Source organism: Rhinolophus ferrumequinum, chromosome 3 (genome assembly GCF_004115265.2).
Source record: "Rhinolophus ferrumequinum isolate MPI-CBG mRhiFer1 chromosome 3, mRhiFer1_v1.p, whole genome shotgun sequence".
In the NCBI taxonomy this organism is placed as follows: domain Eukaryota; kingdom Metazoa; phylum Chordata; class Mammalia; order Chiroptera; family Rhinolophidae; genus Rhinolophus; species Rhinolophus ferrumequinum.
The window spans coordinates 95,330,056-95,349,603 of NC_046286.1; the positions used below are offsets into that span (position 1 = coordinate 95,330,056).

General features: G+C 37.1%; 1 protein-coding gene across 1 annotated transcript in view; it reads right to left on the reverse strand.

Annotated features, from left to right (window-relative positions):
* The window catches only part of SYNE1 (spectrin repeat containing nuclear envelope protein 1), a 417,051-nt gene that overhangs the window by 392,918 nt on the left and 4,585 nt on the right, over nucleotides 1-19,548 (reverse strand). The window contains exon 2 of the mRNA XM_033094253.1: nucleotides 15,183-15,466. Within this exon, the coding sequence (XP_032950144.1) occupies nucleotides 15,183-15,249 (67 nt within the window). The 5' untranslated portion in view covers nucleotides 15,250-15,466. The remainder of the gene's footprint in view (nucleotides 1-15,182; nucleotides 15,467-19,548) is intronic.

Below are 19,548 nucleotides of genomic sequence, written 5' to 3' on the forward strand. Positions count from 1 at the left end.
ACAGATTGTCCTTGAAATGTACAGGGAGTGTCCAATGTTCTGCATCAATAATCTGGCCCACATTAGAAGCTATTTTGGATAACAGGAAGTAGTTTTTATCAAACATATAAAAGCCCACAGTAATGTGTAGTTGGTTCCGAAGCAACTATACCAAGAAGGAAAGCATTACAGCACTTAGTCCAGTGGTCTGTGTTTAAGGCTGATTCAGCATTTCCCTTATAAAACTCTATTTCTGAGGCATCAATAACTGAGCTAATTAAAACCAATTACAGATGGAAACCACACATAGCTTTCAGGACAGAAAGACTCTTTTTATAGTTTGGTGCATAGGAACAATTTTACTTTTCCAAATGCAGATGTTTAAAGACAATTTTATAGTTGCCATTAAGGCTTGGGCTTTTACAAATTTAAAAAGGTTTTTATTTTTTAAAAGGATTCTTGGAGCTATATATGTTCATTGGAGCAATACTTGGTTTTAAATAATATGAGCAGAGTCTGTTATTCAAGTAGTCCATACGTTCCCAAAACGAAAGTTAAAAATGAATTCCAGGAAAGTAATAATTAACAATTACTATTCCTAAATGTCTTGGATGTGGAAGGAAAGACAACTTCCCTAGCATCATGAAGAATAGGTTCACATGAAAACTCTGGGGCATACATACACCTTGGATGCCTGGTGAGGAAGGAATTGAGCATCCTTCTGCTCTCCATCTTCACAGCCTGTGGCTGGGTAGCCCTGAGAGGAAAGAAGCCACTTGTTTGTCGTCTACAATCCAAAGGCCTGTTCTGGAGTGGGGCAGGAAATGATGCTCATTGGCAGTTCTGTCAGAATGTGGCCTAGTTCCTAAACCCTGGCGGGAGACTTCATGTGAGGAAGGGCCAGAAGACAAGCTCAGCAGAAGCCAGGGAAGCTCCTGAGGCTGCCTGGTGTTCGCCCAGGAGGAATCCCAACCTACTTCCAAAGAGTCTTCTGCCTCCTCTCCAGAGTGACTCATTGCAAAGTTCTTCAGCCATGGTTGCAAACTGGTCACTAGTTTTTAAGTCCCTGAAGGGCCAGGACACCACTGTCAGTTTCAGAGTTAGATCCTTTATGGTTAACACAGTATCTGGAACATGGGAAGTGTGCAATTTATATTTGTTGTAGTAATGGAATATCGACTGAACTGCCTCTCATTACTGCATTTCACAAACGAAAGATCACACAAATGCAGAAACAAATCATTGGTATGACTAAGTTTTCAGAAGAACACGTGTCCTTGAGAACAGTATTATTTTTTAAATGATAGCCTCATAGTTAGTATTTGCTAGTTCAAGTGACTACAGCAAGTAAGCAATAGCTATGGAGGAAATTGTACAACGGCCCTACTGAAGCAACAGTTAAAATGTGAAGTGATAAGCTAAAGATTTCTCTCTCTCTCTCTCTCTATCTCTCTCTCTCTCTCTCTCTCTCTCTCTCTCTCTCATCTTCATGTCTCTAGCTCTCCTTAAATCACACTGTGGAGGAGGTGAATTTACTAATCTAATATCCATTCAACAAATATTTAGTGAACATTTACCATATTTTGCAAAGTCAAAAAAGACACTGGCTACGTCCCCAACAGCTCCAATTATTTGTAATAAATGCTCTAATTAGAAGTAAATACAAAGCAAATAATTTTATATAAACTAAGCACACACTATCAACCTTGCTTTTCAACTCAGAACAGAGCTAAGAATGCAATTCTTATATAATTTTATCATGAAGAGAAAAATCCCCAAAATTTCATAATTCTAAAGAGAATTGGGTAATGTAAGTTCTAGTTTTAGTTTACATTAACTAAATGTATAACTTTGTACAAGTCATTTAATCTTTAGGAATCTCAATTGTTCATCTTTAAAAATCAGAGTCATGCAAGTTGATCTCTTAAGATTTTTTTCTCAAAAATCATGGGATTCTATAAGTCTTTCAGAAGACTTAGATTTCAATTATTAATTGTCACCTAGGAAATCTAAAAAATGCAAATCTTTTTATGGGTAACATTAAATAGCTGAAGTTGGATTTTTAATATAACTAGCCATCTTCCAAATATTATAGATATTTAGTCAAGTTTTATGGGACCATTGCTGTCATCATATTAAACTTATAAAAGTACCTCCAAAACTCAAAATATCATCATGAAACTATTCTTTTTAAAAGTACAAAGTATCAAAAGAAGAAAATAGGCAAAACTTGAAAATAAATCAGAAATAAGGGGTTAATATCCAAAATTTATTAAGACACTTCTTCAACTCAATACCAAAATAACAAACAACCCAATTGAAAAATGAGCAGAGGACATGAAGAGACATTTTTCTAAAGAGGACATACAGATGGTAAACAGACATGAAAAAATGCTCAACGTAACTAATCATTAGAGAAATGCAAATAAAAACCACAATGAGATACCACCTCGCTCTAGTCAGAATGGCTATCATCAATAAATCAACAAACAACAAGTGCTGGCGCGGATGTGGAGAAAAGGGAACGCTTGTGCACTGTTCGTGGGATTGCAGATTGGTGCAGCCGCTATGGAAATCAGCATGGAGGTATCTCAAAAATCTAAAATGGAACTACCTAATGACCTAGCAATTCCACTCCAAGGTATCTATCCAGAGAAATCCAAAACACTAATTCGAAAAAATGTATGCACCCCTATGTTTATTGCAGCACTATACACAATAGCCAGGACATGGAAATAACCAAAATGCCCATTGGAAGACGACTGGATTAAGAAACTGTGGTACATTTATACAACGGAGTACTACACAGCCATAAAGAAGAATGAAATCTTACCATTTGCAGCAATATGGATGGACCTAGAGAACATTATGTTAAGTGAAATAAGTCAGACAGAGAAAGACAAATACCATATGGTCTCACTTATATGCGGAATCTAAAGAATAGAATAAATGAACAAACTAATCAGAAACAGTGTCAGAGATACAGAGAAAAAAAACTGAGGGTTGCTAGATGGGAGGGGGCTGGGATGAGGGAGAAGGTGAGGGGATTAGAAAGCACAGTCGGTAACCACAAGATTGCCAGGGGATACAAAAGCCAGTTTGGGGAATATAATCAATAATGTAAAGATTTTATATGGTATCTGATGGACACTTGTCTTATTAGGGAGACCAATTCATGGACAGTGTAGGTGCCAGACCACTGCAGTGTACACATGAAGTTGAAGCTGAATAATATGGAACGTCAAATATAATATATATATATATAGACACAGGAAGTGGAGTACAGCATAAGGAATAGTCAGTGGAACTGTAACAGCTACATATGATGTCAGAGGGGTAGTAGATTGGGGGAGGGGTGTTATCACTTTGTGAAGGGTATACATGTCTAACTAGTACATTGTTTTGTACACCTGAAACTAATAATAATAATTATAATAGTAACAGTTATTATTATTATCAAAATAACCTTCCTTCATTATTTGTCTGATTATTATTGTGATAGGGAATTATTATTTTGAAAAGAAGCCATTTTGTCACAAAGGTGAGACATGTGTATTTCATGGAAAACAGACAATTGTAAATAATGGTAAATAATTGTAAATAAAGAAATATCATAGCATTTGAAAGCGAAATGATCTCAGAATTTCTGATTCTTACTCTATGAGACTCATGAACTTGGCAATGCTTTCCCAGCTAAATGTTTTCAGGCCTTTTGACTTGTAAACAAAAGCAATGCACTCTTTAGGGGTTTTTCACAACTTCACTGAATAAAATAAAGTCAAGAGACGGAAATTTCCACCAGATCTTTTTGTATGATGTATGCGTACATCCTATTTCTTACAAATTTGATTATAGTGCTACTAATTGTAGGGACAGAGGAATTAAAGGGATATAATTAGCATGGATATAGCCAGAAATAAGAAAAGTAATTGCTAGCCTCTCATCGTGATTATTCAGTATGACCTCAAGGTTTTGAGTGGAAAACTAGATATTAAATAATTAATATTCAAAATGATCTCTCCTTTTGATGAAACGTACAGGCAACCTGCAATTTCCTAAGTGGTCATGAATTTGTTTTTGTGATGTTGTGTTGAACACAGAAAGAGAAGGGAAGGCTCCCACGCCCCCAGGGTGGCAAACCCACAGAGCAATGGACTCAGCACTTCTAGTGTTCAGGGTTACCTTAGGGTTCTGCTCAAGGGGATGTTGAGATGAGCACGGGACAGACCCCTCCTTTTGCGTGCCTTTCATACAAGATTGATTCCAGATACAATTTTGAGATAGCGAAGGGCTTTCTTAGATGTTTTTCTTCTTTTCCTCCTCTTTGTCCTTTTCTACCTCTTTATTTCTCTTGTGATGGCCTTGAAGTCCTGAGGGTCTCAAGTCCTCCAACGTCTCATCTCCTACCAGTGCTGACTTTTCAACTCAGAAAAGAGCCGAAAGAGCAGGACTTGCATGCTAGATGGGGCCCTGCACTCAGAGGGACCCCACATACGGCTTAATGCTTTGCTGCTTGTTCATTATCCTTCATAACTGTTAAACAGGGGACCCCATATTTTCACCCTGTGTTGGGCCCTGAAAATTATATAGCCAGTCTTGCCTCTTATCCATAATTATCCAGTGATCATTAGACACTATGCAAAAGAATGACCTTGAAAGAATACGCACGTATGTGTGAATATCAAGTTACCCCTCAATTCTCTCAGCGATTAGGATGCCTCAGATATCTGCTTAAGACCTTGGCCTATCACTTCACTTCTGTAGAGCTCTGTTATTTCATCTGCAAAATAAGAACATTAAATTATGAACTACAAGTCACCTTCCAATCTAAATAACCATATCACCTTGTATAAAACTAGGGACCTGGGCTTGTAAGAGCAAGGTGTTTTTAACACAGGCAGAGTAAACGATCATATGGAAATAATTTAGACCATTAAACTGTCTGCTATCCTGGTCAATTTACTTAATTACAATGGCATGTTTTTGTAGAAATTTAATTTATTCACCAAACATATATTTACCCATCATCATATCAATCACCCAGTTTATAAATTCCTTGTTCATTATCATGCCACTCCAGTAGACTACAGCTCATGAGGATAGGAATTCTCTATATCATGTTTACATCTGTAGTCAGAGGAATTGCTTTGTACGCAGTAGATGCTTAAAAAATATTTGTTAAATGTTAAGAATGTACAACTGAATGAACTGAGTAGCTATGAAATGTCAGGGTTTTGTTCAGTGCTGGATAAAACTGAATAATACAAGACGTCTTCCCCTCAAGGTTCTAACATTCTAATCAGACACGGAGAGAAAGAAACAAACCATTATAGACTGAAATAATCAATACTGTAATAGAAGCACATTGAAAGTAGAGTACAAATGAGGGATCCTTTGACTTTGGCTGGTGGTATTGGAAAAGGCTTCATGGAGGAGACAGTAAGTTGAGTCTTGGACCTGAGAAGAAGCCCAGGTAAATAAAAGAGAGAAAAGAAAGGAGTGGCGGGGTAAAGGGAGGGCACTGAGGGGAGAGAACATGCAAAGACATGGAAGTGAGATTAAAGTTAGCTTGAGGGGAACTAGAAGAGGCTCAGGGTGATTGGAACACCATAATCGAAGACAGGTGATCAGAAAGGAAGATAGGAAAATTGATAGGAGCCAGACAATAAAAATCCTTTGTGCATAAAGAGTTTATCTTGAATGCTATGATGATTTATTGTAACAAGGAAAGAGACACAATGGGAGTTGTATTTTGAAAGATCTCTCTTGATACAATATTCAGGTACAGTCTAGTTTAACTCCCAGGTTGCTGGGTAAGAATTCCATATTTTTCTGTTCAATATTGAAGCAATAGATACTCACACCAAACACAATTGGATAAAATGAGATAATCTGTGAGAACACTCAGAAAAGCAGAGGAACTAAAAATATAGGCCATGAATATGTAATTAGTGTATTTCTTGGCAAAATGAACTTATGGCTCATAAAATAATAAATACATCAATAAGAACAACAACAACAAAAAAAACAAGGTAAGTCTTGAGTATCACAAAATTCTTCCCAAATCAGTAAATAAGTCAACAGTCCAATAAAGAGTAAACAGATAAAAGGGATTCAAAGTGCTATATGGACAATGTTGCTGCCAAATGTGAGGGAAAAGGAAGCAAAAGAATAGACTATATAACTGGAGGTAAACATGTTTTTCTAAACTTGGGTGGAGACCAGTGTTTACTAAACATGAAAGATATTAATCAGTAGAGGAAGGAATTGTTTGTTTCTAATCCAAGAGGTCATTGTGAACAATGGGGAAAAAAGAGCGTAAGTTACCATAGAAACCATTTAAAAACTACTGCAGCAAACTTCACTAAATCAAGGAATTGAAAATCTTGTATAAATCATTTGACCCTGATCCTGTTTGAGGCAGTTGCCACTTTCATCTTCTCCCAGATATTTCCATTCATCTATTTGAGTAGAAACAAACAGAAAATTATGATTTGCCCATCTGCAGCATTATGGAAAAACTGCATATATATATATATATACTTTTTAAGATTTTATTGAGGAAGGGGAACAGGACTTTACTGGGGAACAGTGTGTACTTTCAGGCCTTTTTTCCAAGTCAAGTTGTTGTCCTTTCAATCTTAGTTGTGGAGGGCACAGCTCAGCTCCAGGTCCAGTTGCCGATTTTTCTAGTTGCAGGGGGCACAGCCCACCATCCCTTGCAGGAGTCGAACCGGCAACCCGTGGTTGAGAGGACGTGCTCCAACCAGCTGAGCCATCCGGGAGGCAGCTCAGCTCAAGGTGCCATGTTCAATCTTAGCTGCAGGGGGCGGAGCCCACCATCCCTTGTGGGACTCGAGGAATCAAACTGGGAACCTTGTGGTTGAGAACCCACTGGCCCATGTGGGAATCGAACCGGCAGCCTTCGGAGTTAGGAGCATGGAGCTCTAACCGCCTGAGCCACCGGGCCGGCCCTGCATATATTCTTATATGATAATTTCTCAACGATTTAAATGAGTACATGATTAACTGAATACCTATGATTAATATTTGCTTAATTGTAATACAGAACGTCAGACAAAATCAGGCGCTATGTACATAGGTGTGATTACCACATAAAGAATGCGTCAATATTCTCATCATCCCCAATTCGAAAGAAAAGAGAAAAATATTATAATAACCTGGCATGTGAATTGTTTTTGTAAGGTTCTTAATATACTATGTGAGCGATTTATCATATGAAATTTAAAGTCTAGTATTATTGTTTCCCAATAAAGGTATCTATTACCCTAAACTACACATTAATGGAACTCTGAAGTTCATGGGCACCTGTGGTCTTCATCCTTCTTACAGAGGGTAACCCAAGGGCCCAAGTCTGATCCAACACAGGCCGGATTAAATAGTCACCAGCTCAGTGAAAGAGTTTTCCTAAACGCCAAAGAAGTTCTCTAGTTACAGTACTTTTGAGAAGGGTTTTATCCTAGTGTTGATGGAAAGAGTCCTCACAATGTTTCAGATAATCCAATCACCTATAATGTCATACTTTCTATTTTCTTTTCAAGAAACTGTGTCCTAGAGGAGCTAATTAAACAATGACGAAAGCAGTGGAAATAGGTGACACTGACTCCAAAAATACTTTTTCCAAAACACAAGGGAAATATTATTAGTTTTGTTATATGAAAAAAAAAATCTAGAAAAATAATGTCAAGTGGTACAAGTAAAGATTTATGAGGGGAGGAGGTGCCCAAGGAAAGAAGGCACTGAGATGCAGCAGTCACACACGTGTCCCTAATGACATCAATGGAAGCACCATTCTCATGAGGACCACCTGTCAGTTCACAGCGGGGGCCCCAACTCCGTGGTGAACTGATTAAGTCCTGAGGGAGAGAGATTTTATCCTTCGAATACATCTTTGATTGGGCTCTACATAAAGTACAGAATTATAGTTAATAAATTCTTAAGGAACTGCTCTTATCCAGTTAACTTCCAAGAACCTTCCAACTCTCTATTCTTGTATTCGCCCAGAAATGATTTTGAACTATATGCACATGTAGGCCTGATATTTATATATTAAAAAAACACATAATCTTAATACGAGTGTACTATAAACATTTGGAAACATGAAGATAGAAAGAACGTTAGTATTGATACAATTAGTCACTCCTTCCTTGAACTCTTTCTTCCCTTGGCTTCCAGATCTTCCTTTTCTCTTCTTTCTCCTTCCCACATAAGCTGCAGCTTCTTGGTCTCCTACGTGGGACATTCCTCACGCTCCCACCTCCAGTGTTGCATGTTCTATTTCTCAAACCTCCTCTCTTTCCTATCTGTCCTGTTTCCTAGGTGGTGTCAACCAATCCCACAGCTTTAAATACTGCGTACTTAGGATTCCCACATGTTTTTTTTTCCAGCTGGGCCTCTCCTTCGATCTTACAGTCATACGAGTATAGACTCAATCACTTTTTTGGATGTTTGGATGTTCACCAGGCATCTAAAATGTAACATGCCCCCAAAAAAGCTCTTGATTTTCCTCCTCAACTCTGTTTCCAACAGTCTTTCGTCTTTTCTCATTTCAAAATGAAAAATGAAAGGGCCAACTTCCATTCTTCTCTCTCATACACCACATCTGATCCATGAGCTAATTATTTTAGCTTTACTTTCAAAATACATTTAGATTGTTACCATTTCTCTCCCTATCCACTGTTTAATATCTAGTCCAAGTCACTCTTATCTCCTGTCAAAATGATCTCTCTTCTGGTCTCCTGGCTTCTACCATTGAAAACCTATATCATATTAAATATATTATATTCATTCAACAGATATGTACAAAGTATCCACATTATAAAATGCACTATGCTTGTCAGTATGTAGGGCATTGATGTGAATTTGACCCAATTTCTACTTTCAATGTGTTTATACTCAGAGTGGGTGGAGTAGACACAGAGATGTAACATAATACAAAGCAATACTAAGTGACTGTCATAACAGGGCTATTAAGTGCTAAAGGAAGTTAGACAGAGAGGAGAGAACTTCTGATTATATCAGCAAGAAAGCCTTCATTGAGAAGGCTGTATTTAAGTTGGGTCTTGAAGGTGAGTGGAGTGTTAGAAACATTCAATAGAGCTCATTCCTGAAAGTGCCACAGAAGGAGACAGAAGAGTCAGGCCATCTCCACGGCACTGCCAGTAGTGTCATTTGGCAGATATCTAGGGTTAGGTAGGGGAGCAAGAGGAGACAAATGCTAGACAATTAAGATGGAGTCAGAATAGGGAAGTCAAGCCAAGAAGTGGGGATTTTAACAGGGAGGTCAAGAGTAAAGGAAGGTTTTCATCATAAGAGAGACAAAATTAAAGCAGTTTGTTAAAAGAAAAGAATTTAGAGACAATGTGTAAGAATGCTGTATGTTTATTTGTAGGCCTTTCACCCTCTTAATTTAATTTTATTTATTTAGTTATTTATTTTTTATTTTTGTATGTTTATTTCTTTTTCTTTAAATTAAAGTTTATTGGGGTGACAATGGTTAGTGAAGTTACATAGGTTTCAGGTGTACAATTCTGTAATACATCATCTATATGTCACATTGTATGTGTTAACCACCCAGAGTCAGTTCTCCTTCTGTCACCATATACTTGACCCCAATTTCACTGATATGTGGGATATAAAACTGAAAACAACAAAGGAACAAGACAAACAAAGAAAAAAAACTCGTAGACACAGACAATAGTTTAGTGGTTAGCAGAGGATAAGGGGGGAGGGGGGTGGAAGATGAGACCCTCTTACTTTTGGAGGCCTGCCACACAATACATCAAGTGCAACCCAGGGTACCCACTCTCCATATTAAATACATTGACACATATATAATCTTTGAATTGATGTGATTTACACTTTACCAGTTGACATAATTTTGCATTTGTAAACCTTTGTTAATTTAGATTTAGCAATTTTCTTTTTCTGTTTGAGAGCCAATATTTTTGCAGACCCTTAAAATCCTGAAGGCCTCAGGCACTTTCTCCATAATGCATGTTGGATAAAATGGCAAACAGAAGGGGTTGGAGGATAGAGCATTAGACAAATGTAAACTCTTTGATACATTGAAAAGTAATATAAACATGTAATATACTGTATGAAGGGAAAAAATGCATTTAAAGCATTATAGTTACAAAAACAACACATACAGATGAAAAGTCAACACAGTCACCCGTTCGGGCTGGATGTGTATCTTTCAAGTTATTTCATGGTCAAAAATCAATTTTGAATTTAAACATTCAGGTAAAATTATTTTTCAAAGAGAGTAAACAAAGTAGGATTATCTAATTTAACTGTTTTCTTTCTTTGCTTTTGCGTCTTAACTAATTTCATCTGCAATTCATTAATTTAGAGATTGTGATTGACCCATTTATTCATCAAATATTTAACTATGATGTTCCAAAATATAAATAAATGATCATTTTATGTTGAATACTGTGTTGTATTTAAATTCGAGATACTGTCACATAACATGCATTGTAGAAAGAAAGAGATTAAACCAAAAGGAGAAGTTTAGCCTGAATACAATAAATGGATTTTTGTCATTGTTTTGTGGTTTAATAAGAAGAGTCATTAAGTAAGAGTAATAAACTGTAAAACTTTATCTAGGCACTATAAGAAATGAGAATCGTTTGCCACAAGATGGCAAACTCTTCCTTTCCCAATGCTTATTTGGTGTTAAACTAAAAGAAAATTGCATTTTCATTAATTATTTATTATTATTTATTCTATTTTTCAGTCAAATTTTTTGCTACTCTGAGGTTTTCTTTTATAGTGTCATGGATTTCTAGGAAATACTATGTTAAAGCAAACAGTTTAAAATTTTTAGGGGAGATCATGATTATTTTTCACTGATCAGTTTGCAAATTTCATAGATACAATTCCAAGAGTAAATGTTTCTCTTTTTCTCTTTCGTTTCTCTTTGAATTTATTCACAAGTTTTACAAATTGAAGTGTGACCTTGCAGTCAATTTTCCTCCTTTTTTATTCCTCCATCTCTATATGACACCGTAACCCGCCCATTTGAATCTTCTCTGCAATTGACCACTTGCTCTGGAAGATTACACTGATGCCACGATGTCTTACAATAACCAACACTGATACGTGAATTTAAAAATCCTTAAAGTTTAGTAAGTTATCTTCAAATGAAAAAAATAGATCTCATAAAAGTTAGTCAACAAATCATTTTTAGGCAAATGTTATGTAGAAGCACTACCGGGTTTCCCTGAAAATAAGACCTAGCCAGACAATCAGCTCCAGGGAAAAATTAATATAAGACCCGGTCTTATTTTACTATAATATAAGACCGGGTCATATAATATAATATAATATAATGTAATGTAATGTAATGTAACATAACATAACGTAACGTAACATAACATAATATAATATAATTAATATAATACCCGGTCTTCTTTTACTGTAAGACTCGGTCTATATAATATAATATAACATAATACCAGGTCTTATATTAATTTTTGCTCCAAAAGACGCAGTAGAGCTGATTGTCCAGCTAGGCCATATTTTCAGGGAAACACGGTATGAAAAAATACAAAGAGCCTTTAAACTCTTGTCACTATCTTAAAAAAATTTATAGTCGGAAGAGTTCAGACATTCATTTTTTTCAGATGTGACTATAAAGTGGCTCCTGTTAAATGGCTCTCTTTAGCCTTTAAGGGTAGAAAATGCGTATACTAATTATGTGCATTTAAAATTTTAATACACTTGTATTATACTATTGTCCTGTATTTGCCTTTAAGGTTATATTTAAATTGATGAAAGTTACAGAAACATTCATTATTCTTAAGATCAAATGAAACCGCACTGCAGTCTGTCTGTTCATCCATAATTCAGGATCCCAGCCTAAACATTATGCTCAGATAAGCACAAATATTGGCAAAGGTGAAATATTGAACGGCTACAGTAGCAGCTCAATTATGTAGCAATCTGTGTGTGCGCTTTAATTTCCTAGCACTACAAATAAAATGATCAAAACCAGAAAAAACAGTCACTAATTATGGTTGTAAACTAAATAAGATAGAGAGTAAAGCCAAGTTGCCATTATTTAAAGCTATGTGCTTTTTATTAGTGATACATGCACTTGACATGACAATAAAACCCAAGAAGGGGTAAGAGTATTTGTTACTCGGATTATCTATCCAGGCAAAGAAAAGGGAATTCTAGAAGAATGTTCTTAAGGATTTGAACTTTGGAAATAGCAACCTTTAAGTTAATGAAAAATTAGTTTTCCTCAAATAAGTTTCTCATTTGTCTTAATTACCCGGGCAATAAAGAAACCCTGCATTTATTAGAAACTTGGTCACCTTTGGAGGTTCCAGCAGACAAGCAGGATTACTAAGGACCCTTGACAGAAGCCAGCTCTCGTCTGTCCAGAGAGGTCGACTCTTGCTTCGGTTCAAAGAATCAATAGGATGCACAATGAGAACCGAGAGGAGGAGGAGGAGACATGCACCTTCCCCGCTGAATCAGCAGTTAACCTAGCAGGTTAGTGCGTTAACAGACATATCCACCAGATTCCCTCTACTCCCAGCCTTTTTGTTTGGCTTTCACTGAGGCAGGCTACATATGTTGCACCCTGTGGCAGTGCAGGCCTTACATTTTGTAGCCATGAATAAACCACTATATGTATGAAGGAGTTGATGCTAAAAGCTAATGGTAAATACCTCAAGCTCAGGAATTTGATCTTCTTCTCAATTGCAAGATTTATTCTAAATTTGTCAGGTACCCTTGTGACACGTTATAACTCTTTCTTTTATGACAAAGATAAAAATAATTAATGAATACAGTCAGTAGAGCCCCTTCATTATGTAATAAAATTACTAGTTTTACACAGCCAGAATATATAAAACCATGATCACTCCTCCCCAAATCGGCACGACTAGAAACACTTGCAGCAAATTATCAGGCCTGTGCCTTCTCATCCACTTTTCTTCCATGACTATTTGAAGAGCTCACCATATCAATGTTTATAGTTTTTCAAGCACCTTTCAGCTATTATCTCACTGAGCATGACAACAGTCCTGAGAGGGCTAAGGAGGGTGAGAACAGCCTAGATTTTGCAAGTTGCGTTCCTAAACGCATAGGTGGGTAATAGGACAGCCACTGTCCCAGGCCAAGTGTGGGATGGGTGTGGCGGTGCTCCACTGCTTCTCCCCACTCCAGAGACCTCTCAATAAAAGCCACTTATACATCTACCAATATATATATATATATATATATATATATATATATATATATATAGTCATATATATATATATATATATATATATATATATGACAATTCTTTCATTAAGGTGATGGTTGGGGTGAAAGCAGAGGGAAGAATACACGATATATGAAATAAAACACTGAACATCAGTGTTCTTCCCTCTGCTTTCACCCCAACCATCGCCTTAATGAAAGAATTGTCATTCAAAGAAAAATAAGAATAAAAAATAAAGGGTTTTCAGGACCATAATCTGATTCTGAACTAGTTTTTTTTCCAAAGTTACTCTTTAGTGTTTCCCTTTATTTCAATATATGCCTCATCCAGAGAATTTTCGCATTTAATAGACTCCAAGGAAAACCTGCTTTATTACCTAATTATCTTCCCCACAGTTTTGCAAGGGACTTGTAGGTTTCCTTTCCATCATTCTGTAAATGAGGTCACTGAAGCACAAAATGTTTCAGTAATTTGTACCCAGGCAAACAGCCAAGACAGACACAGAGGCATGGAACTCCAAGGTCAGTGTTCCACCTACCCAAGGAAAGATACACAATTTAAACTGGAGATCCCTGGCACTGGGCAGATCTAATCAAAGGCTTTTCAGCCTGTGGAGGAGGTTTACGAGTATGCAGCTTATTCAGCAAGGATCTATTTTTTGTCTAAGCAGGCTCTTTTGGGCATTTCAAGTGGGATCTTTCAACAATAAATGTGAAACAAGCACCCATTGCACAATGCATCTGTCCAGGCAGATAAACATGAGTGGGGCTCACGTGACTGCAGGGGCTTCAAATCAGTGGTTTCGGGTCAGGTGGACAAACTCCCAGATCCACTCATCTCCTGATTTTTCTAAAGCAGGGAGCATGTCCTGGGCTATAAATATCCAGATTTAAGAGTTTTGTCTGTATCTGAAAATCAAGAGTAGTACTTAACTGGTAATTACTGCCATGTACATTCAAGCCACTGTGAGCAAGAGAAGTAGGGCTGTGACAGTTTAATATGATAGCTGTGGTACAAAACCACACTCATCACTCGCTGGAGATTCTAGAAAACCTAAAGCCCAAACTATAGCATTATGTTTAAGCTCTTTTGACAAAGACCAGAGCACATCTCTGTTAATTCCCACTGGACACAGGGAGTTGGATATTTTTATATCCCAAAGATATACATTTGAAGCCAGGGAGAGGTGGTATGGGGATTGTGACAGAGAAGCAATATTTTCATATGTCTCTAGATGATTATTTTTATGGTTCAAGGAATATGTGTGTGTGTGTGTGTGTGTGTGTGTGTGTGTGTGTGTGTGTGTGTTTAAAGACAATTGACAGGAATTCATTTATGAGTTGCCATAGCATTTCACAGTTAATTGTCTTCTAAAACAAAGTTTGTTTTTAGAGCAAGAGCACTGTTAAGGGGTGTGGTTCCAGTCCATGCTCTGTCACTAACCATTAATCTTGTCACATCTTTTCACCCCTTAGGGCCTCTTTGTCTCATTTTGCTTAGACTTTCTATATCTCTAAGGGCTTTCTTGTTGGGATAAGTAAGCCACTGATTTACTTATTTGACAATACATATACTTATTTGTCCACCATTGTCATGAAAACCTTATCAGGGCACTGTCACAGTGTTGTATTGTCATTGGTTTTTGAAGGACAGTTTGGCGATAACTCTGAATTCCCACTGAACATGGAAGAACCATTCACGTCACACTACATAGACACAAAACCAAAACAAGAGCTTTGTCTTTGATTTTTTTGTTTGTTTGTTTCTACATAAAGAAAAAAGAATCTTAAAATAGTACGGACTAGTTTGAAAACTCTGAGATAAAAGACATTGTTTTGCTCTTCCTTGTTGTAGTTTCATAAAACTGAATAAAAATGCAAGCAAATTGAAAAGATTCTGAAGTAAATTGGTATTTAAAGTGTATTAAAAAAAAAAATGACTGACGTTTGTCCCTTACCTTGCAGCCTTTGCATCACGTTGGCAATGTCCCGAGTCGCCCGAGAGGCTGTCCTGGAGGTTGCCATGGTCCCTCCTGTAGCATAAAACCGACACCAGAGACTTCTCACCCGAGGCAGTGCAGCACTAGGCCACTCTAGAAAACATACTTGAACTTGATCTATGGAGTCAAAAACAGATCCCAGGCACTTGCAGCAGTGAGCCAAGAGATGGCCCTCCCAAAGATGGAACCGCCTCTTTTTCTTCTTTCGGTTTAAGACTATCCTCTTCAATGAACTCAGGAACCTGAAAACCAAATAGAAAAGGTACTATATATATATATATATATATATATATATACACATATATATATATATATAAAAATCTATCTAGCTCACCACAGTGCTAAAAGAAGAAGTATTTCTATTCACTTTGAATAGATGATTTATTACCAAGTGAAATTATTTGTTTAAAATACTTATAAAGTACTACACAAATACTAGGCATTTCTTATGACATTTGATAGATAATAAATACATACCCGAGACTTATACAATAAAATTGGTTGCTAAAAGAAGAAATGTTCACTTTTAGTCCATGTTTTCTTTTTAAACTATAAACTTTCTCCATTCATCTATGAAAGTGAAAGTACTTACACCCAAAACACTGAGTCTATTTCTCAATACTCACAGGTTCTCTTACTTATGCTGTGTTAGTCTGCTTTGCACACATGTTGTGCTGTTTTGCTTGTACGCTTTCCAGGAATGAGATCAAATCTTAGCTCCTAACAACAATTCAATGAATTAAAACATATAAATGTAAAACTACTTCATTCTAAAACTTTGAGTTTCAAATATTCTGATTTTTAGAAGACAAAATGTATTTGAGTTAGCTTTATTTTCCCCATACAGAAAGACTCTAAGTTGTAAGGCTGGGCTAGAACGGGTTAAGCAGACAAGCATTTTCTTTCTAATCTCTTCCTGAATTCTCTGCTTTGGTCAAGTTTACTTCATCATTACGGACTGGGGGAGGGGGAAAAGAGGTAAGAAAGCAGTTGATGAAATTTTGACATTGAGACATGTCAAGACTTTGAATAAGGATTTCCTAACCCTAGGGTTAGCTGAAGAGAAGATCTTGCCACAAATACTGTGTTTCCCAGAAAATAAAACCTAGTCGGACCATCAGCTCTAAGCGTATTTTGTAGCAAAAATTAATATAAGACTCGGTCTTATATTATATATTATATTATACCTGATATTATATTATATTTATATTATATTGTATTATATTACATTATATTACATTAAAGACCCGGTCTTATATTAAAATAAGACTGAGTCTTATATCAATTTTTGCTCCAAAAGACGCATTAGAGCTCATGGTCCAGCTAGGTTTTATTTTCAGGGAAACACAGTAGGATCATTAATGACAGAAAGAAGAGGAGGGTGCAAAATGCAGCCAGAGAAAGAAACTTAACCAATAGGCCAAACTAAGGGGACCTATGTGACAGTGATATGTTATTACAGTTCACACCCATCTCTGGGTTCTGATGAAGAAAGCTGAAGTAAAGGAATGGGGTGGGGATGCAGGGAAGAATGATAAAAGCAAAACTCTGATGAAAGCACAACACACACATGTGGAATGGTCTAACTGCCAAAAGGAAAAAAAAGAAAATAAGAGGAGTTTAAGAGTGTTATCCAAAATTATATTAAAACCTGAATGTATGGTCACAACAACAGTGTTATTTATGAAGGAATTGGCTAAGTAGTAAATTACAAATTACTATTGATTTTTAAGATGTCATTGTTAATACTAGTATATAATGGTTTCCGGTTAGAATGTATAAATACAAAGTTGATGGTAATATCTTTTTCAGACTACCATTTTGAAAATGACACAAAACATTGCACACTGCTCCCGCTCTGTGTTAAAAAGCATCAAACAGGTGTATTGGGGTAAGAAAGGGTGTACTGGCCACTTATGAAGTTAGTGCAGTGAATAGCATTAATTGGTAAGAAGGCAGAGGCAGACTTCTCTAGGTTACTTGAAAGGGTACCTACTAGAAGTAAGACCCAATACGTGGCAGCTTCTGGGCTGGAGAGGGGACTCTCAGTGGGTGGCCCTCCAAGTGATTCTCAGAGGAGAAATAATGACCCATGGGGAGGTCTGTCATGCATCAAGGCCTAGGGCTGTGCTGTAATCATGTGCCCAGTAGCAACCTTCATCTCCTGGGGAAAAACATTCCACCTGCCCACACACAAAAGCTACCTTAATTTGAAGACTAATAGACAGTGAGAAATGCCTGAGGGATATTACAAATAGCTCTAAGCTGTCAGAAAGTTAGTTCTCCAAATGCAAGAATATGATTTTCTGAAATTTGCCTATCTATCTATCTATCTATCTATCTATCTATCTATCTATCTATCTATCTATCAAGGAAGGAAATTCATTTTAATTCCACTGCCCCACACCAGGCCCTGTTCAGTACTGGAGTTCACAGATGATTAAGACAGGGTCCCCACCATCAATCACGAATTGTGGGATTAAAAGTGATTTTTTAAGTCACTGCATTAAATATCACCATGTTTCTACCCTCTTCTAGCTCACGTTCATGTTATACAATAGATTGATCCTGAAATATCTATCTCTCTCCCTCCCATTCTCCTCCCTCCCTCTTTGGATACTACATTAAACTCAGAATTTCTCTGCTGTGCCCAACGTCAGCTTATGTATCCAGTCTTACTTCTACAATATAACTAAGACATTCTGAGTGTCAGAGCTCAATGCTGGGGGTACTAATATGAATATGCCATAGACTTTATTTTTCGAGGGGCTTAAAACACAGGGGAAGATACAACACAGAAAAGATAATATAACAATACCATGGGTCAGTGCAAATATAGAGATGGAGGAGACAAAGAATGGGCACTAAACCAACCTGGAGATTCTGGAGATTGTCCTGAACTGAGACTTGGTAAATGAGTTAGAGTTAGTCAGGTGAAAAATATGAAAGGCACATTCCAGGCAGAATGAATAGCTCGAACAAAGGTATAGACGCTAAGAAACAGCATGATTCTGTGTGGAACTGCCAAGAGTTAGATGTTAGATTCTACAGAGAACTACCAAGTGAAGAACTCTACCGGGTGACATTCTAGAGCTGAGATTGAAGAAGGAGTTAGCAGACAGATGGTTAGGGCCCCATGTCTATGTTCAGAAACTTGGTCCTAATTCTCTTGTCTCCTAGAGAATTACGGGAAATGACTAAGAGATTTTAAGCTGGAAGTGACTTAGATTATTTTAGCTACAGTTTTGAAGGCTATATCTGAGGAAGACAAGACTAGAAGATCCAGGAAGATCAGTTAGAAGGTATCTCAGAAGTCCAGGTGGGATATGGCAAGAGACTAAAACTGTACAGTGAATGGAGGGTAAAATCCAAAAAAACTTCAGGAGGCAAAATGTGCAGAACTTGGTGACTGGTCTGGGAAGGGTCGATAGGAAGTGGGAAGTGGGGTAGTCAGGGTTACCTCTGGCCACTCTCAGGATTCTGACTTAAGGTTGTACAGGACATGGTGCCATCAACCGAGCTCAGTAGTAGACAGGGTGTGTATGTTTTACTTCTCAAACTTTTCACTGCAAATCTTCATATCCTTGCTGAACAATTAATTCTTCACTGAACCATTACAGAGCCCCTCTGACACACACTCTTGGCGGAATAAATCCAAAGGATCCCTAAATACCGAGCCTGGGACCCACACCCTCTTTTAGCCATTTCTAAACAACCACCACACATTCAGCATTATTTTCCCTCAATTCCTCCAGCACTTATAGTCTATACTACTCTAAGTATGACTTGTCTTATATTTGTCACCATTATTAGTCTCATCTCACTCTAAGACATTGTTAGTCTTAGCTAGACTGGGAATGCTTTGCAGCCATAGAGATTGTACATTTATTTTATTGCATTGCCATCCCATCCAATAATACCGAGTATATCCCTGAGCACATCCTAATTCTAATACATATTTTTGTTTTATTGAATCAAGTTCATAATACTTTGGCTCGATGAGACAACCCCTAGAACATCCCTTCCTCCCCACTGCAAAATAAGTTAGCGCAATATCCTTCCTTTTTCAGATATAGATAAAATATTTTGCATGTGTACACATATTTCCTCTTTTGTGAAATTATGGTACCGGTTTTTACGGATACTTTAAGAGGACATATGATTTCATAAGAAATTTCCTATTAATAAAGCAAAGATAATAAAAGGAGAATGGGAATTAGAAGACATGAGTTCTAGACTTAGATGGGTGATTTGTAACTGCTTCTATGTATGGAGGTCCTCAACAACTACCTGTCATAGGGAGTGAGGTACCAGAAAATGCACA